Source organism: Agelaius phoeniceus, chromosome 30, assembly GCF_051311805.1.
Source record: "Agelaius phoeniceus isolate bAgePho1 chromosome 30, bAgePho1.hap1, whole genome shotgun sequence".
NCBI lineage: Eukaryota > Metazoa > Chordata > Aves > Passeriformes > Icteridae > Agelaius > Agelaius phoeniceus.
In genome coordinates this window covers 4,575,762-4,597,005 of record NC_135294.1, presented here as the reverse complement: position 1 = coordinate 4,597,005, position 21,244 = coordinate 4,575,762, and the positions used below count along the sequence as shown (strand labels likewise).

Here is a 21,244-nt window from a genome sequence, read left to right as displayed (position 1 = left end):
CAGGTGAGGCTGCAGCAGAGCAAGGCAGGTGAGTCAGAAATGAAACACCTCCTCATCAGCTGCAGTTTGCACCCTCTGTAACTCTGCAGCTTCAGTAGAATCACAGAAATAGCTTCACTTTCCCCTAAAACTGCACATCAGAGTTTTCCAGCCCTTCCCTCTCCCCCCAGACATGCACACACCAGTCATCTACTTATTTATTTTGGCTTTTACTGGAAAAGACATTAAATAACATTTAAAATGTATTTAACTTCCTTTTTTTTTTTTTTAACAAAGTGCATAACTTAAAAAGCTGATCATTAGTGTCCCATGTTAAGACTGTCCCTTTTCCTACTCCCATGAGACTTTAGCCAGTCAGGTGCTGACCAAGCTGCTGGGCTGTTCCTACAGTCAGGTAAAGAACAGCTTCTGTTCCTTGGGAGGGGAGGAGGGATGGAGGCTGCAAACAAAACCCTTCCAATAGTGCAAATAACAGACAATGGAGGAAAAACAAACCAACAGGCTGTGGGGAAAAAAAGGCTCCTCACCCCATGCAGGGCAAAAGTCAGCAGGAGGGAAAGTGGTTTGGCTCTCCAAAGGCTGCACAGCAACACCTCACACAGCACTGGAGCCCCAGCCCAGGGCCTTTGGTGCCCAGGGAAGGATCACAGAGGCTCTCCAGCCCTGCTCCCTCAGAAAAGAGCTTCAAGGCAGCTGCACACTGAGCTGCCTACAGAGCTGGTGTCATTCCTGCAGTGGCCAGACCCTGCTGGATCTGGGCTCCACCTTTGCTGGCTGCATTTTGTACATTTAAAGCTAAACCAGGATGAGAGCATGGCAGGCACAGATCTCTGTGCTCACCTGCCGGCCCTGTGGGACAGCAGCACTGCTCTGTGTCCCTGCAGGCCTCAGAGGGCTCACCCTGCCCTGGCACTGCCAGCTGGCTGCAGCTGGAGGGGAAGCAGAGCAGGGACAGCAGGGCACAGGCTGGGTCAGGGCTGTGGGGAGGGTCTGGATGGGCAGGGTTGGGGTGCTGAGCTGTCCCCAGCAGCACTGGGGAGCCCTGGGTGGGCAGGGTTGGGGTGCTGAGCTGTCCCCAGCAGCACCCCACAGCAGGGAGGAGCACGAGCATGCCACTCTCACAGGGTGCTTTAGGGGCAGCCCTGCCTGGCTGCAGTGCAGGGGTGTGCACAGAGATGCAGCAGCAGTGCAGGGCTGCACAGAGATGCAGCAGCAGTGCAGGGGTGATGCTGGCCAGCCCCTGTGGCTCAGCAGCACTCTGTGCCCTGGACTTCACCTCCTGGGCCCTGCTGGGGGGTTTGTGTTAGCAGTCAGCAATCTCCCTTGCTGCAAGGCTGCTGCAGCTCTTCCCATGCTGTGTTTAAGGCTTTTTCTCCTCAAGGTCCCAGGCTGTGAGTGTCCTCACAGAGCCAGGTGAGGGCTCTGAGCCTGGACAGCTCATCTGCTGGTGTGGGGACTCACAGGGGGCAGGCTTAAAGTACACGTTGCCACAGGGAGTCACTGTACAGGTGGTGTGTGTGTGTGTGTTTGAGCAGAAGTGGTTCTCCTTGACAGTTTTTCCCCCTACCCTTAGCCAAAATGGAGGAAAATCCATCCTTAGCTCCAGGCAGCAGCAAGTACTTGGGAAGCAGCATGCAGGACACGGCAGCAGAGGAGAGAGGAAGGCAGAGAAGAGATCTGGACTTTCCTGGTGAGTGCTCTGTGGGATTGAACCTGAGAAAGCAAAAGGAGAACACAGGAATAGCTGCAGTCAGAATCCAGCCCCCTGAGCCCTCCCTGGTCCTCTCCTCATGACTGATCATGCTCATGTGCAGGGAAGAGGGAAGAAGCCAAAGGTGCTGACAGGCTAAAGAAGAAAGCTGACACACGTTCCCTGCCTTAGATAATGGATATTACTCTCCCAAACCAACCAGATCTCCTCTGAGGTGTCCTGGGAAATCCAGAAGGGGTTTAGGCAGAGGTGACTTACAGCCAGAACAGCACAGGTGGGTCACTGGCTCCCTGGCAAAGGCTGGTCCAGTGTGATGCCTTGTGTCTGGTAGATCTCCTTCAGAACCAGCAGAACAGTGTCCTCTGACTCCCTGCAGGGGAGGAAAGGGCATCAGAAGGGAATGCCTCCCTGCCATCTGTGATAGCTGGGGCAGATGCAGTGCTCTGCAATGCAGGCAGCACCAGGAGAACCCCGAGTGTCCTTCCTCTGTCCGTGCCCATCCTCTGTGTGCCACAGGCAGGACAAGATCTTGTTCCCTCGACCACCTGAGGCTTTTCTCACTACACTGCCTCTGAAACTGATGCCACTCTGCGTCACCACACGTAAATCTGAAGCCCTGAGCATTGCACAGATACTTACCAGTAGCAGAGATGCCCCTGGAGTGCAAACAAATACTCGTTGAAGCTCTCTATTGGCTTCTCCTGCAGCACGTAGTCGATGCGGTTCCCCCCGTTCAGCCTCCCCACGTTGATGGGAGGGGTCTCCTCCTTCACTGCTGCTGGGGGCTCCTCTGGCTTTGTGTCTGCAGGAAGGAGGAGCAGCCTGGCTCAGCCCCAGGGCACCAGCAGCCATGGCAATACAACAGCAGGGCCGTGCTCTCCCCTTAGCCCTCTGCAGCTCACACGGGGGAGAGGCAGCTGAAGTGCAAGGGACACCCAGAGGAGGGGAGTGGGCTTAAAAGGTGGTGTAGTGTGCTGAGACCCCCCCAGAAAACCCCTTCATAAGGTGCTAACAGGAACAGGCCACAGCATTCAGGGAGACCCAGGTGCCTCCAATGTGGCCGTGGCACTCCAGGCACGCTGCTTCATGGGCCAAGGCTGCACCCCTGACTCCCCCATGCCCCCCACCACTGACCTGGCTGCTTCTCAGTGCCAGCCTCTGCCTCTGCCTCAGCTTCAGAGCTCCCTGCCTCCAGGGCAAGCACAGGGGAGCGGGTGAAGGACTGCCAGGCCACCCTCAGGGAGCCCAGCAGGTTGTTCTTCAGGTCCACGCTCATGCGGGTCAGCCCTTCCTTCAGCTCTGCAAGGCAGGAGGGGGCTGGCTGTGGGGCTGGGGGCTGCAGCACTGACCCCAGGCCGGGGGACAGGGGCTGCCTGTGCCATACCCAGGTGCATCCTCTTCCTGCCCTTGTGGTGGGGCAGCAGCATGGGCTCAAACTCCAGCTCCGGGACGATCATGGGCTCGATCCGATACGCCACGGGGTCAAACTGCACACGAGAGGGGGACAGTGACAGTGGCCAGGGCTCGTCCTCCACGTGTGCCTCACGCAGGACACAGCTCTGGCTCTTATACCTACGGGGTGGAAGATGTTGAAGAAGCCTTTGCAGGTGGGCAGGCTGTAGTTGGGGTCGATGCGCTTCACTCCTCGCACCGTGAGGAACATCCCGATGGGAGAGCCAAAGGCAAAGAAGATGCTGGGCTTGTAGTTCAGCTGGGGGTAGTTTGCTGACACCTGGGACAGGGGGATGTTCAACAAATGATGAACATTTGTGGATGAACAATGATGATGAACAAATGTTCAGATTTGCTCATCAGACAATCCCTGTCTGTGTCACGAGGGTTTTGGGTGCAGCCAGAGCTGTTGTACCTGTCCCAAGCCAACATCCCGGTATTGGCAGCTCCTGCCATCCTCAGAAGTGTCCCCAGGCTGGGATGGGGACCCTGGCTCAGCCCCACCTTCATTGTGCCCAGGAGCTGCTGAACTCCGACCCTGCAGCAGCACAAAGGGGTCCTGGTGTCAGAGGGTGCAATGGGATGGGATGTGATGGCATGAGCACAAACCATGTGGAAAACAAACCTTCATCCCTGTCTCGGAGCTGATGTAATGGAGTATTTTCATTCTGGGCCCTAAGGGAATTCCCATTTCTTTCAGGTTTTGCTCTGTGCACAAGAACTGGAAAATAAGCAAGGCTGGTGTTAGTCCAGGAGCAGAGGGATGGTGAGGTGTCTGTTCTATGGGACTGTGAGGAGATGGTTCATGTGTGACTCAGTACCAGATGTACAGAGCTGGGATGATGGGGAAGAAAAGCAAAGAAGAGCCACAAGAGCCAGTAAAACAGAGAAACTTCTCACCAGTGCTTGCCTGTCCATTTTCTCCTTCTCAAAAACATCACAATACTCAGACAGCTCCAGCTTCTTCAGGATTTCTTTTACTTCCTCAATCCCCCCCGTGCTTGAGGCTGTCCTGGACCCCTGTGAAGAGATCCAGAAGGGATCACACTCTGTGCTCACCACTTTGCTCTGCCCTATCCCCATGCAGCTGCAGGAGGGAGGGGTCAGTGGCCTCCCCTACCTGCACACAGTGCTCCTTCTCCTCAGGATCAGCCTTCTGGTTCGTCAGGAGATCAAACAAAATGAGTGACCCTAAAAAGCAGGCATGGGCAGAGCATCAGCACCTGGAGGGGAAGAGCCCGAGCCACCTCTTTTTGGGGATGGAGGGAGGGAAAGAGGGAAAATCCTCTTTTGGGAAAGAGGCTGCCCAAACCACCTCTTTTTTGGGATGGAAGAGCTGCACTCTGAGCCTTTTTACAGGCAGACAGTGACAGGACAAGGGACAATGGCTTTAAACTGGCAGAGGACAGGCTGGATTAGATGTCAGGAAGAAATTATTACTCTGTGGTGAAGCACAGAGAAACTATGGCTGCCACAACCCTGGAAGCTGAGACAGGGCTTGGAGCAACCTGGTCCCATGGCTGGTGTCCCTTCTAACAAAATGAGAGACCCTAGAAACCAGGCAGGGGCAGAGCATCAGCACCTGGAGGAGAAGAGCCCGAGCCACCTCTTTTTGGGGATGGAAGAGCTGCACTCTGAGCCTTTTTACAGGCACACAGTGACAGGACAAGGGACAATGGCTTTAAACTGGCAGAGGATTAAATGTCAGGAAGAAATTATTACTCAGTGAAGAAATTATTACTCGGTGAAACACCAGCATAGGCTGCCCAGAGAATCTGTGGCTGCCACACCCCTGGAAGCTGAGACAGAGCTTGGAACAACCTGGTTTCATGGCTGGTGTCCCTTCTAACAAAATGAGAGACCCTAGAAACCAGGCAGGGGCAGAGCATCAGCACCTGGAGGGGAAGAGCCCGAGCCACCTCTTTTTGGGGATGGAAGAGCTGCACCCTGGGCCTTTTTACAGGCACACAGTGACAGGACAAGGGACAATGGCTTTAAACTGTCAGAGGATTAAAAGTCAGGAAGAAATTATTACTCGGTGAAGAAATTATTACTCGGTGAAGAAATTATTACTCGGTGAAACACCAGCACAGGCTGCCCAGAGAATCTGTGGCTGCCACACCCCTGGAAGCTGAGACAGAGCTTGGAACAACCAGGTTTCATGGCTGGAGTCCCTTCTAACAAAATGAGAGACCCTAGAAACCAGGCAGGGCCAGAGCATCAGCACCTGGAGGGGAAGAGCCCGAGCCACCTCTTTTTGGGAATGGAAGAGCTGCACTCTGAGCCTTTTTACAGGCACACAGTGACAGGACAAGGGACAATGGCTTTAAACTGTCAGAGGATTAAATGTCAGGAAGAAATTATTACTCAGTGAAGAAATTATTACTCGGTGAAACACCGGCACAGGCTGCCCACAGAATCTGTGGCTGCCACACCCCTGGAAGCTGAGACAGAGCTTGGAACAACCAGGTTTCATGGCTGGTGTCCCTTCTAAGCCAGAGCAGCTGTGGCTGTGCCCTCCCTGCCCCCGGGCACGGCGGGCAGCCCTCACCCAGGCTGTGCCCTGCGATGGACACCCCGCCCCTGAAGTGCGGGTTCCTCTGCAGGAAGAGCCGGTGCAGGCGGTTCATCTCCGAGGCCACCGTGTCCACGATGGTCTGGCAATAGGTGGAGCTGTTGTAGAAGAACACGTCCAGGATGGTGTCGTTGATGAAGTGACGCAGGCGGTTGATGCTGGGCAGCGTGATCCGCTCCAGGTCACTGCGGGGAAAGGAACACGGGGGGCTGCAGCTGGGGAAGCCACAGAAGCCCACCCTGTTTCTACAGCAAAGTGAGTTCTCAGGAGGATTGACACAGTTTCCAACGTGGTGTGTTGTAATCCAGACCCTCAGAAGGCAAAGCACAGCCTGTGCTCTTACACTCCAAGAATAAAGAGCCTGCCCTGCTTTCTGCCCTTCAGTGCTGGGGCACTGCAGGAACTGGGTACTCAGCTCTCAGAGGCTTCAGCAAGGTTCAAATATTCAATTTGAGATCACTGTAAGTTTCATCTTTGTTTTAGGTAAGTAGTCAAATGAAATAGGAAGGCTAAAAACAGAGGTCGATCTCCAAGTACATTAAGAATTCTGTAGGTTATACAAATCTCATACTGAAGCCTACAAGAGAATTTTCTCATCTAACACCTTAATACTCAATATTTATTTAGTATGTGATAGCTCCTGTCTGGAGGTGAATAAAAGAAAAAATATCCTTATTTCAAGGAAATAACACAAATAAACTATTTGCACGATGAATGGAAACAAAACCAAAAATAAAACAACAAAAGAGAAAGAAAGTCATTAAGGAACCAGAGAGTCCTGTTGGTTGCCATATTTGATTCTATCTCCTGTCCCTCCTGAGAGCAGCCAGGGAAGGCAGAAGCCCCTGTTCTGAGGATGCTGATGGGAGCAGGCACCTGCTGTGTGCTGCAGAATGGCAGTGGGGAGGTGCTCTGGGGGTCCCTGTCTGCCCTGCTCCCTCCTACCCTAAAAACTCACAGCTTTTCCAACAGAACAAGTGGATTTTCCAGGGCAGGAGGCTGCCTGTGCCCCTTGCCAGCCCCCAGCCCTGGGGCAGGGGCTGTTGGACACTTACACATCCACACCAGTGGAGTGCAGGGAGCTGTGCCAGTTCACAGGCAGGAACTCCACCCTCCCGACCTGCTGCTGCTCCTGGGCCTTCCTGAAGTGTGACTGCAGCATGCTGAGGGACACGTTCCTGAAATCGTTCACTGTGAAACACAAGAGCTCTTAGGGAGATGCACCAGGCTCTGGGGCCAGCCCGTGGCACCAACCACACTTAATACCATGAAAGATCATTACAGAGAAATCCCACCAGGGTCTTTAATCTGCTGCTGCTCCCCTAAGTCCCTGAATCTTTAACTACAGATCAGGGGAGGCTCCATGTCCTGCCACGTGTGCTTGCTGGACTTTGCTGCCCCATCTGCACCTCCCTGACAGGGGCAGGATAAGAAACGCTTAGAAATTTATTAAAAAATAACTCTGTTGTGAAGCAAAACTGAGGAGCAGCAGCTGCCTAAACCCTTTCAGAAGGTGGATTTGGTGGTCAGTGAGCCTTCTGCCCACAGTCAGCAGGCCTGGCCATGCTGCCTGCCAGGGTCAGGGGGGTTTGAGGCAGCGTGTGCCAACCACAAAGTGAGGTTCCCTTCCCAGGTCCCTCTCCCAGGTTTCCCCCTCAGGTTTCCCCCCCAGGTTTCCCCCCCAAGTTCCCTCCCAGGTTCCCCTTCCAGGTTCCCCTTCTAGGTTCCCCCACCAGGTTCCTCTCCCAGGTTTCCCTTCCAGATTCCCCTCCCAAGTTGCCTCCCCAGGTTCCTCTCCCAGATTCCCCTGCCAGGTTCCCATCCCAGGTTCTCCTGACCGATTCCTCCCCCAGGTTTCCCTCCCAGGCTCCCCCCAGTCTCCCCTCCCATCTCAGCACTACCGCACTGCACGATGCTGCGGAATCGGATGTCGCAGGCAGGGCCGATGCCGTGCACCACGAACACCAGGTGGTCGATCTGCAGAGGCTCTCCTGAGGAGGGGAGGGAGTTCAGGGCATGGCTGCTGAGCAGGCAGCACCCAGCAGAGAGGCTGGAGGCAGCCCTGGGCAGGGCTGGAGCCTCCCACCCTCACCTCAGCCCATGAAAACCCTCCTTAGTGCCTGCATTTACACCTCCAGGCTGCTGGGGTATCTCACATTGTCCTGCTCAGGTCAGCTGCCCTGGCATGGATTTGGACCAACAGGACAGTAGAGGATGGGGTGGTGGCTTGTCCCCACTGCCCTTCACCCCTGCCCAGCACAGGGAACTGCAGGATCAGGGGGTCTCAGTGCTGAACTGCAGGATCAGGGGGTCTCAGTGCTGAACTGCAGGATCAGGAGATCTCAGTGCTGAACTGCAAGATCGGGGGGTCTCAGTGCTGAACTGCAGGATCAGGAGATCTCAGTGCTGAACTGCAGGATCAGGAGATCTCAGTGCTGAACTGCAGGATCAGGGGGTCTCAGTGCTGAACTGCAGGATCAGGAGATCTCAGTGCTGAACTGCAAGATCGGGGGGTCTCAGTGCTGAACTGCAGGATCAGGAGATCTCAGTGCAGCTGCCCCATGCCCACCCCACTCTGAGGAACCCCACAGAGCTGCATCTCCCAGGTATGGCCCAGGTGGAGTCAGGGCTTGTTCTCTGCTTCCCACACACCTCAGTTTGCATACTGAGTGCCTTCCTGAGGGCAGGCAGCCATGGAAAATGGAGCAAGTGCCTGATGTCCTCATGGGGCCAAGTGCTGAGGCCCCACTGGCAGCTCAAGGCAGCTGGGAAGGACAGAGCTGGCACCTGGGGGACAGCACGTGCCCCAGAGAGTCACCAGCATGAAGGTAAGTGATAAAGCACTGTGTCCCTAGCAGGGAAAGAAACTCCCCTCCTGTACAAATCAAGACCTCAGGGGTCATTTCAGGCCCTGCAGAGCTCCCAGCAGCTCTGCCTCTGCACCCTCCCCTGGATCTGCAGCTCTGCAGGGGCTGGGGAGGTTTCTGAAACCATTTGGATCCTTTTGGCACAAAATGTTTTGACATGCACTTGACTTAAAGGATCATGGGAGCTTCCTCCAGTCTTTGTGAGTGATCAGGGGGGAAAACACCACCTGGGGTTGTCACAGACATCTTTTATGAAAAATCCTTTCTTTAAGATTTTTTTCTTCTTGAGAAGTTGAGAGGCCTCAGGAACAAAATGTAACCAATGGTTATCTGCTGCTGTGGAATGCAACAGGATCTGGGATTGGTCTCATGTGGTTGTTTCTAATGAATGGCCAATCACAGCCCAGCTGGCTCGGACTCTCTGTCCGAGACAGAAGCTTTTGTAATCATTCATTCCTTTTCTATTCTTAGCTAGACTTCTGATGAAATCCTTTCTTCTATTCTTTTAGTATCGTTTATATATAATATATATCATAAAATATAATATATAAATATAATATATAATATATAAATATATCTTTACATGTATTTATAAATATATAATAATATCAATAAAATACATAATATATATACAATAAAATAATATATATATAATTATATATTTTATATATATATATATATATATATATATATATATATATATATATATATATATATAAATAATAAAATAATAAATCAAGCCTTCTGAAACATGGAGTCAGATCCTCTCTCTTCCCTCATCCTCAGACCCCTGTGAACACTGTCCCACGGGGTTTGGGATGGGAGCAGGGGAGCAGGGGCTCACCATTGGGGATCTCCACAGCGATGTTCTCCACTCCTCTCTTCACAGTGCGGGGCCGGCCTTGCTCCGTGGGGGTGGAGACCCAGTCATCAGAGCTGGCAACAGGATGGTAGTGAACCATCAGCTTGGGAACAAGAAAAGCCTGTCAGTGACCCAGAGCAGGACAGCGACAGCAGCTGTGGCTGACACGGCGTGGTACCAGAGCGTGCTTTGCCCACAGAGGTGTTGGGAAGGAATGTGAGGCTGTTGGCAGGCTCAGCTGCCACTGCCCTCTCCTGTGGCACAGGCAGGTGAGTGGAATGCCTTTGGGACAACCCATTTGAAGGGAACAGCACCAAGAGACCCAAGGGGATGTCCTCACCAGGCCCTGCTCACCTTTGGGTTGTGCAAGATAATGACTTCTCTGTTGGGGGACTCCAGCTTCTTCTTCCACTCACCCAGGGTCACGGCAATCATGTAAGCTTCCTACAGAAGGGAACACCCACTGTGAGTCAGCTGGAAGTATGCCCATCAGTGTTCAACCTCTTGGGACACTCCCCACCCAATTTTCAGAATCTCTTATCAATACCCTGCAAAAGAAGCAGAGGAATCAGCTGCAGGAGCAGCAGGGTCATGCCAGGATCAGCTGCTGAGAATGTTTAAGAGCTCCTCACTTTGACAGCAGCAGTAGCAGACTTCCCCATCCCTTTAGACCTGGTTTGGTACATCAGAATGGAGATTATTGCCAAGATGGGTATTTTTTTATACGTCTGCCTATATATCTCTGCATTTGCATGATGCCAAAGGAAAAGCCTGGCACTTTCAGGTGTGGTGGAATTTGCACCATCCCAAAGGAAAGCCTGGCACTTTCAGGTGTGCTGGAAGGATGCACTGAGGGCAGGGGAAGGGGAGGCCACGGCAGAGCTCACAGTTACATCAATCAGCTGCACAAGTGCCTGCCAAAGCCTCTTTGGAGTTCATGTCCTCAGGCCTGCCAGCGGCCTCGTACGGGGTTTGGGACATCAGAGGCACTGTGTGACCAGGAGAAGTTGGGATGGAAACCAGCAGGAAGGGGTGTGCTTACCTCCAGTTCCTCACTGAAGGACTCTGAGTAGGGAATGAACTTGTTGTCCTTGTCCCCCTTGTAGAACCAGGTGCAGCGCCGCACCTCGGCCGCCTCCTCCTCCCAGTACACGGCCACGCGCCGCCGCGCCCGCAGGTGCACGTCGTACCTGCCCCCCGAGGTGGGCACCACCACGCCAGCCTGCTCCTTCCCTGGGGAACAGGGCCTGCAGTCAACCCTCCCAGGCCTCAAATAGCAAGCTCACAGAGGCTGGAGCATCTCCTTGGGCAGCACAGCCACCACGGCAGCAGCACCACCTCCGGACCCAAACTCACTGCTGGGGTGAGATGCCCCAAGTCAGATTTCCCCCAGAGGGAAATCTGATGGGATTTTATGGAGAAGATGTTTTCTCCCCTCTTTTAATGAGGTTATAAATACACCTGGTTGGAAATATGAGCATGCCCTGGTGGCACCAGGGGGATGGCACAGGGGGTGCAGCACTCCAGGAGGGTTTTCCTGCTCCAAGGACACCGAACAGAGCCAATTCCCATCATTTCTGAGGCTGGATTAGCACCGGAATCCCAGGGAGCAGGCAGGGTTTTAGCACCAACAGAACAAACATCATCCAGGACAATGCTCGACTTCCATCTCACCAGAAGGTAAGATGAAAACATTCCACTGCACTGTCCTTGTCTCCAGTTCGGGCACACACTTACGTGGCCTCTCCCTGCCTGGCCTGGAGGGTAAAAGTGAAACTGAGGCCCTGGGAAGGGCATTGTGTAACGGTGAGGGTGCACCAGGGTCGCCTGTCTCTAAGGCGCTCCTCTCCAAAACAGAGACCTCTCTACAGACCTCAAACTGTGAATTTCGCTGCCTTTTGGGTCTGCCCGTGGACCCTGTGCCAGGCAGCAGCACCGGGGATGAGCAGCACAGCCTCTAATCCGAAACTTCCTGGGCGAGGGAGGACGGGAGCCAATCCTTGGGCAATCGGAGCTCTGCCTGTGGCAGCAGCAGGTGGCACAGATGGTGACATTTGGCACACAAGGGTCTCAGCACAGGGCTTGGAGCTGACCTCCAGTCCTTGCTGCCATAGCAGGCACAGCTCCGTGCTGCGGGGACTCTCCCAGAGGAATTCCTGCCATCCTGGCAGCGTTCTCCCGGCCTCACCAGAGGATGCTTTGCAGCATGATTATATATAATTCAGAGCAGTATCAGTTGAATGGGGTCAGACCATTTGATGCATCCTCTCGGTTATTGGGAGCGGGCACATGGCCAAAAAAGCCCCAGTTTAAAATCCCTCGAGGGAAGAAAATCTAGCATCCCAGGTGGAAACCCACGGATGCGTCCAGGGAAGAATCCCAAGCACACACCAGCCTCAGCAGGCCCATTCCTCAGGATGCTCCAAGAGCGGGGATGCCGAACCGGAGGGCGGTGGGAGCCGTGCCCGGTGGTACCGCGGGACCCCCGCCCGGCGTCGCGGCCGCTGCCGCCCTACCTGCGCCGTGCGCCGCCTCCAGCCGCTCCGAGTCCTGCGCGCTGAACGGCACCCAGCGCTCCCGCGTGTCCGTGACCTTGCAGTAGAACCAGTGCGGCACCACGGCCTCGTAGCGCCCGCCGGGCTCCGGCTCCGGGGGCTCGGCGGTGCCCGGGGGCGGCCGCGGCGGCTCCTGCGCCGCCATGGGGCTGCTGCGGCCGAGCCGGGAGCGCCGCTCGCTCCCGCCGCCGCCACCACCAGCGGGGGCTCCGCGGGAACCCGGCCCGAGCGGCCCCGAGCGGCCCCGGTGCCCCGGCGGCTGCTGCGGCCCCAGCGGCCCGGCCCGGCCCGGGCGGCAGCGCAGGCTCCGCTCCGGCCGCGGTGACCGCCCAGCCCGGGGCGGCGCTGCCCGCGGCCCGCCCCCGCCGTCACGGCCGGGGAGGAGCGGGGATTGCCCGCAATCTCTGCCCGCAGTCCCTGCCCGCAGTCCCTGCTGGAGCTGCTGCCTGCGCCCCTGCCTCTGATCCCTGCCCGCGACCTTTGCCTGTCATCCCTGCCTGTGACCACTGCCCCTGGTCCCTCCCTGTGAACCCTGCCCGTGTTCCCTTCCCTTGGTCCCTGTCCCCTGCCCCTCCCTGTGACCCCTGTCCCTGCTCCCTGCCCCTGGTCCCTGCCCCTATTCTCTTCCCTTGGTCCCTACCCTTGGTCCTTGTCCCTGTGCCCTGCCCCTGGTCCCTCCCTGTGAACCCTGCCCGTGTTCCCTTTCCTCGGTCCCTGCCCCTGCTCCCTGCCCCTGCTCCCTCCCCGTGCCCCCTGCCCGGGTGATGGTGGCCCCGACCTGGATGAAGGGCACTGGGGTGCAGGGAAACACCCAGCCCTGTGCCAGCTGCAGCACGAACAAACGCTCCAGCGTGGGGTGATTGCAGCAGGAACCACACGGTGCTGATTTCATGTTTGTTTTTCAGTCCCTCTGTGACACTTCAGCCTCCGTGGTGATTGAGAAACTCCAGCACTGCTGGAGAAGGAGCGGGCAACCCCAGAGTAAGAGTTTGGTTTCTGTAGAGATGAGCCCAGCGATAAACAGAGACAGACTTTCTAATTTGGGGGTTGTGATGTGGGTGGATGCTGCAAGCGGATGCTGCAAGATAAACCAGTTGCCAGGAACTGCTATCCCAGTGCTCACTGTCACACAGCAGGGACTGGTGAGGAAAACAGGAGGGTCAGGAGTGCCCAGCTCCCCGGCTGTGCAGCTGGAGACCCTGCAGGGCCTGCAGCAGTGGGTGCTGACACAGCTCCTGCCCGTGTCACAGCATCCCCACTCGGATCACCCGGAGCTGTGACGCTCTCTGGTCCTGCGTGGAGCAGGCAGAGGCAGCAGGTAGGGATGGGTTATTGTGGAGAGTTTATGGATAATTGGCTGGCTGAGAAAGGCCACCTTGATGGGATACCATTGGATAAGGTTGGGGAAACAAGCTGGGGATTAAGTAGTCAGTGTCCAATCACTGACAAGGGTCATGGTGACCTTTGCTGCAACATGAAGATGGGGGACAAAATCTTTTGCCAGAAAAATGAAGATAGCCTAGGTAGAATAGCCACAAGAATGTAAACATAGAAACAAAATAATCATTGGAGCATAGAAGTAGGTGTGGTTGATTCATGTGTGTTTTAAGCAATAATGAGCTCAGCTTTGCAATATGTATAAGCTTGATTAACACCAATATAAATATGTGTGAGCTATCAATAAACTTTGAGATTTGCTGCTCACACATTTTGTGTGCTGCAATTCCTCCGCCGTTCCCTACAGGTTATTACAGCAGAGCTTCCTGCAGGATGAGGTGTGGGACCTGTGCCTGACCCCTGATCCCAGCTCAGCTTTGGGGGAAACACACAAAACCCAGCCAGGGATGTGGAGTGTCCCAGGCAGCCACGGTGTCCCACGGAGCTGTGGGATCCCCACAGCCTGTGATGATATCTGCCATTTCAGCCCACTTCACGTTCTCTCGTGAGCTTTGCTCCAGGGATTTACATAACCCTCTGCCAAGGAGGCAGGGACAAGAAATATTGTTCAGGAATATCCTACCTGGATGGGCTCAGCTGATGGGGGAAGGGGTGGCACTCACAGGGGCTTCACCAGCTCAGTGACAGGGCAGCACTCTCTGAGTACTGGGAATTATTGATCTCCCAGCACAGCCAGCAGAACCCAGGAGGCACCTGCTGGAAGCAGGGAAGAGCTCAGAAGTGCTCCCTGCCTGACACAGAATGAAGCAGCAGCAGAGCCTCTCCCTGTCCCAGGACATGCAGCTCACCCTGGATGTGTCTGGCTGTGCAAACTGACCACGTGTGGTCATGGACACATCTCAACGAGCTCCAAAGGTCATCCTGTGGCCACAGCCCTGTCTGGGAATGTGGGATCTGCCTCCAGGACATCAGCACTGGCAGCACACAGGGCATGGCCAGGGCAGTCCCAGCCTCAGGCATCCTAAATCCCCTCCAGACTGGCCCTAGAGCCACAGCTGGAGGCTCCTGGAGCATCTGCACTGCCTGAGAGGCAATGGGGCACCCTGGCACCCCAAAACAGCCTTCTCAGATGTTCTGTTCATTGGTAGAGCTGGGCTGGAGCTTTGGTCTGAGTTACAAAACCTTCCTCACCTCTTCTCTTTAAAGAAAAAGAGACTTTGAGACAGCTCAATTACAAAATAACATTTAAAACTTGTCAGGGTTTATTAGGTGCCACACATAGCAGTGAGTTGCTGTGCAGGTGGTAACCAGGAGGCTGGAACAGGCCGAGCTGTTCCCTCCCCGTGGTGCTGCACAGTGGGACACAGAACTCACAGGATGGACAGGGACATAAAACAGGGGATTCTGACCCAAGTGACATGGAAATCACTTCCAAGCATCCTGCCCCTGCTCTTGCCTTGACTTGCACTTCTTTCAGTGGCAGAACGGGGATTTCCAGTCTGTTCCTATGCCCACAGGGACACCCCACACTGGCTCTGCACCACGCAGCAGGAACAGCACGATGTGACATGTGCCAGCACAGTCCCTCCCTCCAGCTCTTCAGTGGTGCTCCTTGAGGGCACTAAACCCAAACAACCCCTCTGAGGACACATGGGGTTCATGGCAAGGGAGCTGAAGCTGAAATTACAGGCAGTGAGGACAAGCCCAGAGTCTTGGTTGGTGGCTGCACGTTGCAGCACATCTGAGGAGTGTCTGAAGCCTGGCTGTGGCTGTAGGAGGCACCCAGAGATTGGGCACAACCCCACAGGGCTCCATCCTTGGCCCACTTCTCTTCAACATCTTCTTTCAATGCTTTTGCTGCTTCAAACCTCTCTCCATTTGTCCTTTGCTGAGTTGTTTGTCGGGGCTCGGCTTCTGGGCTGGCTTTTTGGTGGGTTTAATTTGATTTGTTAACTCAGGGCTTATTGCTATTCCATTGTCAATAGTGCGTAGCAGAAAGAGCTGAGATTTAAAAGAACTCTTTGGAACCTCAACAACAGGCTGTGTGTTGTGGCTCATGTGCTTTCACAATCCCTTTCTTTCCAGTTTTTCCAGTATGGCCTGAATTCTGTGGACGGACTCTTTCCTGGCCTGCCGGACACTGTCCTGGCCCCCAGTCTCAATGGAATCCAGCTCCAGCAGCAGCTTGGTCAACATCTCCTCCAGCAGCCTGTAGGATTTATCTGTCTTTTTCCCTACAAACTCATCCACCTCTTCCTCCAGCTGTTCAGCCTCCCCCATGACGTGGAGGATCCTCTGAATCTCTGGCTGCAGGGCTGCAGGATGTGTGGCAGGCTGCTCAGCAGGTCTGAAGCCCAGCTCCTGGCTCCTGGCCATGGGTTTCCGTGAGGTGTGGTCATAGAGCTGGGGCTGGGCACTGTACTGCACCCTGGGCTGGGATGGGGCAGGCTTGGCCACCCTGTGCTCGTTCACTGAGTGCCGCTGGTTGCCATCAGAATAGTAACTGTGCTGACCGGGGCTTTGCTCAGCTCTGTCGTAGACAGAGTCCTGCAGTCAGAGGGAGAAAACATCTCTAAGTGCATTTCCTTTTAACCTGCAGCTTCCTGCTCTCATCCTGCACACAACGGGGCTGGGGATGCTTGGGACAGGGAGCTGTGCTCTGCTCCCATGGTAGAAAACAACACCCCAGCAAGGGGCACCTGTGCAGAGGAGGAATCTGAACCCCTGAACCCCCCATCAGGGTGTCACAGACATCTTTTATGGAAAATCCTTTCTTTAGGATTTTTCCTCCTGAGAAGCTGAGAGGCCTCAGGAACAAAATTATTATCTGCTGCTGTGGAATGCAACAGGTAGATCTTTGATTAGCCCATGTTAGTTGTTTCTAATTAATGGCCAATCACAGCCCAGCTGGCTCAGACAGAGAGTCCGAGCCACAAACTTTTGTTATCATTCTTTCTTATTCTATTCTTAGCTAGCCTTCTAAGGAAATCCTTTCTTCTATTCTTTTAGTATAGTTTCAATGTAATATATAATAATAAAATAATAAATCAAGCCTTCTGAAACATAGAGTCAAATACTTGTCTCTTCCCTCAACCTGAGACCCCTGTGAACACTGTCACATCAGGGCTGCTACTGGGCACCAAAAAAGTGGAGTCACTTTAAAGCCTGCCAGACCCATTTCAAGACCCACCCAGGACATCTTATCCTTCACAAGAATCACAGCATGGGTTTAAGTCCTCTGTGTGCAAACAGGAGCTCACCTGTGCCTGTGAGTCCCAGGAGGGAGGGTGGGAAGGGGCCCCGCTGCCGCTCCAGGCTGGCTGTGAATCCGAGATGTAGAGGCTGCCGTGCCCCGAGGCGGGCCAGGCGTAGCGAGGCTGCACCCCAAAGCCAGAGTGGGGGCCCCAGGTGTCCTCCAGGGCTCGGGGCTGTGGCACTGGGCCCTGCCCTGTCACCCCTGCACTGCTGTCTCCGTAGGGATACTGCGGCATTGGCATTCCTGGGGTCTGCAGGGATGGGAACAGGAGTTACAGGGGGGCACTGCACCCTCACCCAGCCCTGGGACAGGCATTATAGGGGGGTCACTGCACCCTCACCTAGCCCTGGGACAGGCATTACAGGGGTGTCACTGCACCCTCATACAGCCCTGGGAGCTGGCACAGGCATTATAGGGGAGTCACTGCACCCTCACACAGCCCTGGGACAGGCATTACAGGGGGGTCACTGTACCCTGACACAGCCCTGGGAGCTGGCACAGGCGTTACAGGGGAATCACTGCCAGCCCTGCACCCTGGGACAGGCATTACAGGGGGGGTCATTCCCAGCCCTGGGAGCTGGATGGAACAGCAGCAGCTCAGGTTGGCCACCCAATTCCCACTTTCCCGACCCAAAAGTTCAGAGTCTCCAGGGAACAGGGCGCCCACCACTTTTGCTAAGAGTAAAACCAGGCAGCACCAGGCACTCAGAGCCACCCCCAGCCCCACCAGAGCCGCCTCCCCTGGCCCAACCCCACCACCCATGCCAGGACCCACAGGCCCTGCCCCTTACCTGTGGCGGGGAGTAGCCGGGCACCGGGTGCCTGCGGAGGGCCGAGCCCTCGGGGGGACACTCGGGGGGGACGTAGCTCCAGGCGGGAGCGGGCGACGGGGGCCGGTAGAGGCCCGTGGGCTCCGGGGGGTAGGGGCTGCGCGGGGGCCCCGAGCAGTAGAAGCCCCGTGCCTGGGGCAGGCTGGCGTAGTGCGGGTACGGGGGGCTGTAGGCTCCGTTGGCATAGGGAGAATCCATTGCCTGGGGACAAGGGAAGAGCACAGGGAAGGTGATGGGACACGGGCACAGGTGCTCCAGGAACGAGTCTGGCCCTTCTGCAGGGGGTTCCTTTGCCCTGCAGCTGATTTGCCCCAATTTTAGGCTTTCCTGGTCTAAGCTGGCTGTACCAGGTCTTGCTCAGCCAAGCTGGGCTCAGGGGGAGGTGTGCAGCCCCTCACAGCGAGCAGCTCCTGGAGGATTCAATGCCAGCTCTGCATCACCGACGGGAGGATGGAAAACTCCCCAGGAAAGTTCATTCTCAAACAGACAAGCTCTGCCAGCCAGTGTTCATGAAAACCTCATTCTCAAACAGACAAGCTCTGCCAGCTCTCCTGGAGCTGCAGCTCATGTGGGTTTCTGTCTGCACACCCAGGCCACATCTGAGAATTTACCTGGATCCATCCCATAACTGATGTGTAGGGAATGTGAGTTTCCACCTGACAGCAGAGGGGATGCTGAAGGACAGGATTTCCCTGTACCTTCGGGCAAAGCAGCATTCTTCTACCCTGAGCTGCTTCCCAGCTGTACAGGAGGCTGTATAACCTGTGTGCCGGGATTTATGGAAGGGCTGGACCATCCTGACAGCCCAGAGGAGAAACCAAACCAAACCACAAAGCACGGCTGGAGAGCAGAGCCTGCTCCGGCACAGCAAAGCCCTTCTTGTCACACCAGATTTGCACGGCAGCCCGAAACCCAGCTACCATCAACGCCGCGGGTACCGGACCCGGCAATGCCCAGCGCCGTTACCGTGGCCCTCCCGCTCCGCAAAGCGCTCCGGGGTCCCCGCGTTCTCCGCACCATCACAGCGCCCCAGAAACGTCCCCGTGCAGCGTCTCCCTCCTTCCCCGCGCTCCTTTCCGCCCCGTTACACGCCCGGAGGGCTCCGCGAGCAGAGCCACGAGAACCGGCGGGGCGTGGGAGGCTCCGGGCAGGGCCGCCCGGGGACCGCCCTGCGCGCCCGTTACCGGGGCACGGCCGGGCTGAGCGCTGCCCGCCTGCCCCGGGGGCGGTTTCTGTCCCGGGGACCGTGCCCCCCCCGGGAGCCCTGTCCGATCCTGGGGGCCGTGCCGATCCCGGGGCCGTTTCCGTCCCGGGGGCTCTATCCCTCCCAGGGGTTTCTGTCCGTCCCGGGCCCGTGTCCGATCCCAGGGGCCGTGCCCTCCCCGGGGGCTCTGTCTGTCCCGGGGGCCGTTTCCGTCCCAGGGTCCGTGCCCTGCCCCCGTTACCTGCGCGGCCGCCGCGGGCGGGCCCGGCCCGGCCGTGCGGGACTCCATGGCCGCCGCCAAGGCCACGCCCCCAATGCGCCCCGTGCCCAATCGGCGGCCGCTCCCCTCTCCCTCCGGCCAATCGGCGGCGGCCCCGCGCGCACGGCTGGCGCGGCTTAAAAGGGCAGCGGCGGGTGGGCCCCGCCCGGCGCGGGCGGTTCCGGGGCGGCGGCGGCGGCACCGGCGCATGGCGGCGCTTCCGCTGCGGGCGCGGCGGCACCATGAACTACATGCCCGGCACGGCCAGCCTGATCCAGGACATCGACAGTGAGTGTCCCGGGGCCGCCCCGCCGTGGGCTCCCGCTCCCCCGGGTCCTGCCCCGTGGTTCCGCTCTTCCCGTAGCGAGCCGCCCCCCGTGGAGCCCGGCGGGTCCCGGAGCCGCGGGGGCCGTGCCCGACGCTCCGCTCTCCTTTCCCGCAGAGAAGCACCTGGTGCTGCTGCGGGACGGCCGGACGCTCATCGGGTACCTGCGCAGCATCGACCAGTTCGGTACGGCTGGGCCGGGGCAGCGCCGTGGATGGCGCGGAGGAGGAGGATGAGGAGGAGGAGGGAGCCGTAGTCTTCTCCAGTGTGGTTGTGCTGGGGGTTGAACCTCTGGACCGGGCGCTTCGCGGGGGTTTCTCCCGCACTGGACGCTGCCCGTGCCGCGGGTGCATCCAGCGCTGTGGCTCTGCTTGTTGGGCAGAAGCACCGGGCGATGTTCTTCATCCTCCCCCCGGGGCCGGGTGCTGTTCATCCTTGCCCAGAGCTTGCAGCACCAGCATCGCCATCACATTCTGTGCTGGGGAGGCTCGGGTGGGCTCAGCTCGGAGCTCGCTGGGTCTCGGTGGCTTCAGTGCCCCAGCTCCGGCAGCCACCGAGTGCCAGGGGACTGCTCCGGTGGGACGGGGGATGCTGCTCAGCCACGGTTCACGGTGGAACGTCGCTGGTTTTGTGTTTGTCTCGTTGCTGCAGCAAACTTGGTGTTGCACCAGACTGTGGAGCGCATCCACGTGGGCAAGAAGTATGGGGACATCCCTCGGGGCATCTTCGTGGTGAGGGGCGAGAATGTGGTGCTGCTGGGGGAGATTGTAAGTGCTCAAATCCCACTGCTGGGGGGGTTTGTGGTCGGTCTGTCTGTCTGTCTGCTGTGAAATGCGGTTGCTGTCGTGTTGGGCTGGAATTGGAGCCGCCTCCAGGGCCAGCTCAGGCTGAGGCATCCCAGAAAGGCCGGCCTGCAGGGCAGGGCTGCCTCCTGCTGCCACGGCCCCTCTGGGATGACACAAGGACAAAGAGCTGTGGGGAAGCTCCAGCTCGGGTGGCACTGCTGGAGGGTGGCACTGCTGGCTCTGCCCCAGCAGGCACCGTCTGGGATGGGCTCAGTAGGAGCCCAGCACTGTTTGCTCAGGGGATCCCTGCCCACATCCCCACCCCTTAGAGCACTTCCAGCACCTCTGTTTTCTGTCAGCCCCGCTGTTTGCTGGGACTCGCTGCATGGGCACAGCTGATTGATTGCATGTGCTGAGGCCTCCTTTCTCCTGCAGGACCTGGAGAAGGAGAGTGACACACCTCTGCAGCAGGTGTCCATCGAGGAGATCCTGGAGGAGCAGCGGGTGGAGCAGCAGGCCAAGCAGGAGTCAGAGAAGCTGAAGGTGCAGGCTCTGAAGGAGCGAGGCCTCTCAGTGCCACGTGCTGACACGTTGGATGAGTATTGAGGGGCTCCCCCCTCTCCTGCAGGGAGCCAGGGCTGCTCCAGGACCCCCCTGGGCAGGCACACACTGCCTGGAAAGGCAGGTTTCATTTTCAGATTGTCTTTTCCATGGTGCTGGTAACTGTACACAAATCATGCCTTTAGTCTCCTTCTGGAGAAGGAGATGAGGAGGGCCCAGCGCACTGGGAGTGCAAGCATTTGTGTTTGGGAGGCAAATCACTGCTCCTTGGCTTTGTTTGCTTTTTCCTCCTCACATGACTCTGGGTGAGAGTTTCCTTGACATGTAAATAAATCCTTGATCCTGACGTCGATGGTTTTCCAGTGTTCTGGCCCTGGCAGTTCCCCTCTCTCAGGACGAGCACCCCTCAGCCAGCTCTTGTCCCCTCCATGTGCTGTGCAGGGACAGATGGGACCCCTGCTCCAGCCATGGGCTGGGCTCACTCTGACAGAACGCTGGAGCCTGTGGCAAAATCCTGCTCTGGGAGGGGAGCAGAACCTGGGTACCCCTGTACCCCAACACAGAGCACTGGTACCCCCCAGCCAGGCTGTGCCCCTCCTGTGCA

The 21,244-nt window shown here is 56.8% G+C and overlaps 3 protein-coding genes across 4 annotated transcripts; 1 reads left to right on the top strand and 2 right to left on the bottom strand.

The window, feature by feature from the left end:
• Nucleotides 1–190: 190 nt before the first annotated feature.
• On the bottom strand, nucleotides 191–12,347 carry DDHD2 (DDHD domain containing 2). Its single transcript, XM_054650690.2, has 17 exons — nucleotides 11,984–12,347; nucleotides 10,510–10,700; nucleotides 9,822–9,911; nucleotides 9,450–9,570; nucleotides 7,640–7,729; nucleotides 6,794–6,929; nucleotides 5,715–5,923; nucleotides 4,284–4,354; nucleotides 4,064–4,183; nucleotides 3,789–3,884; nucleotides 3,579–3,701; nucleotides 3,288–3,443; nucleotides 3,096–3,198; nucleotides 2,846–3,010; nucleotides 2,351–2,513; nucleotides 1,970–2,081; nucleotides 191–1,713 (listed from the first exon to the last, which is right to left on the bottom strand). The coding sequence occupies exons 1-16, from the start codon at nucleotides 12,165–12,167 to the stop codon at nucleotides 1,991–1,993; spliced, it is 2,109 nt and encodes a 702-aa protein (XP_054506665.2). The 5' UTR covers nucleotides 12,168–12,347; the 3' UTR covers nucleotides 191–1,713; nucleotides 1,970–1,990.
• Nucleotides 12,348–14,651: 2,304 nt separating this feature from the next.
• On the bottom strand, nucleotides 14,652–19,057 carry BAG4 (BAG cochaperone 4). Its single transcript, XM_054650697.2, has 4 exons — nucleotides 18,952–19,057; nucleotides 17,468–17,707; nucleotides 16,681–16,926; nucleotides 14,652–15,967 (listed from the first exon to the last, which is right to left on the bottom strand). Exons 1-4 carry the CDS (start codon nucleotides 18,997–18,999, stop codon nucleotides 15,485–15,487), a joined length of 1,017 nt encoding a protein of 338 aa, XP_054506672.2. The 5' UTR covers nucleotides 19,000–19,057; the 3' UTR covers nucleotides 14,652–15,484.
• Nucleotides 19,058–19,101: 44 nt separating this feature from the next.
• LSM1 (LSM1 homolog, mRNA degradation associated) lies at nucleotides 19,102–20,986 on the top strand. Of its 2 annotated transcripts, XM_054650701.2 has the most exons (4): nucleotides 19,102–19,257; nucleotides 19,412–19,480; nucleotides 19,946–20,061; nucleotides 20,515–20,986. In XM_054650701.2, the coding sequence occupies exons 1-4, from the start codon at nucleotides 19,212–19,214 to the stop codon at nucleotides 20,683–20,685; spliced, it is 402 nt and encodes a 133-aa protein (XP_054506676.1). In that variant the 5' UTR covers nucleotides 19,102–19,211; the 3' UTR covers nucleotides 20,686–20,986. The 2 variants fall into 2 exon arrangements, with proteins under 2 accessions (XP_054506676.1, XP_077047735.1); XM_077191620.1 differs by lacking the exon at nucleotides 19,412–19,480 and having other exon boundaries at nucleotides 19,113–19,257.
• Nucleotides 20,987–21,244: the final 258 nt, after the last annotated feature.

What these genes read in the sequence shown, in the direction of transcription:
- BAG4 (XM_054650697.2), bottom strand. Translation starts at nt 18,999, where the DNA reads ATGGAGTCCCGCACGGCCGGGCCGGGCCCGCCCGCGGCGGCCGCGCAG. An exon ending in CGCCCGCGGCGGCCGCGCAG is followed by an intron (nt 17,708 to 18,951) that starts GTAACGGGGGCA and finishes CCTTGTCCCCAG; the next exon opens with GCAATGGATTCTCCCTATGC. An exon ending in CCGGCTACTCCCCGCCACAG is followed by an intron (nt 16,927 to 17,467) that starts GTAAGGGGCAGG and finishes CCATCCCTGCAG; the next exon opens with ACCCCAGGAATGCCAATGCC.
- DDHD2 (XM_054650690.2), bottom strand. Translation starts at nt 12,167, where the DNA reads ATGGCGGCGCAGGAGCCGCCGCGGCCGCCCCCGGGCACCGCCGAGCCC. An exon ending in AGAAGGAGCACTGTGTGCAG is followed by an intron (nt 4,184 to 4,283) that starts GTAGGGGAGGCC and finishes ATCTCTTCACAG; the next exon opens with GGGTCCAGGACAGCCTCAAG. An exon ending in AAATGGACAGGCAAGCACTG is followed by an intron (nt 3,885 to 4,063) that starts GTGAGAAGTTTC and finishes CTTATTTTCCAG; the next exon opens with TTCTTGTGCACAGAGCAAAA.
- LSM1 (XM_054650701.2), top strand. Translation starts at nt 19,212, where the DNA reads ATGAACTACATGCCCGGCACGGCCAGCCTGATCCAGGACATCGACA. An exon ending in GCGCAGCATCGACCAGTTCG is followed by an intron (nt 19,481 to 19,945) that starts GTACGGCTGGGC and finishes TCGTTGCTGCAG; the next exon opens with CAAACTTGGTGTTGCACCAG. An exon ending in TGGTGCTGCTGGGGGAGATT is followed by an intron (nt 20,062 to 20,514) that starts GTAAGTGCTCAA and finishes TTTCTCCTGCAG; the next exon opens with GACCTGGAGAAGGAGAGTGA.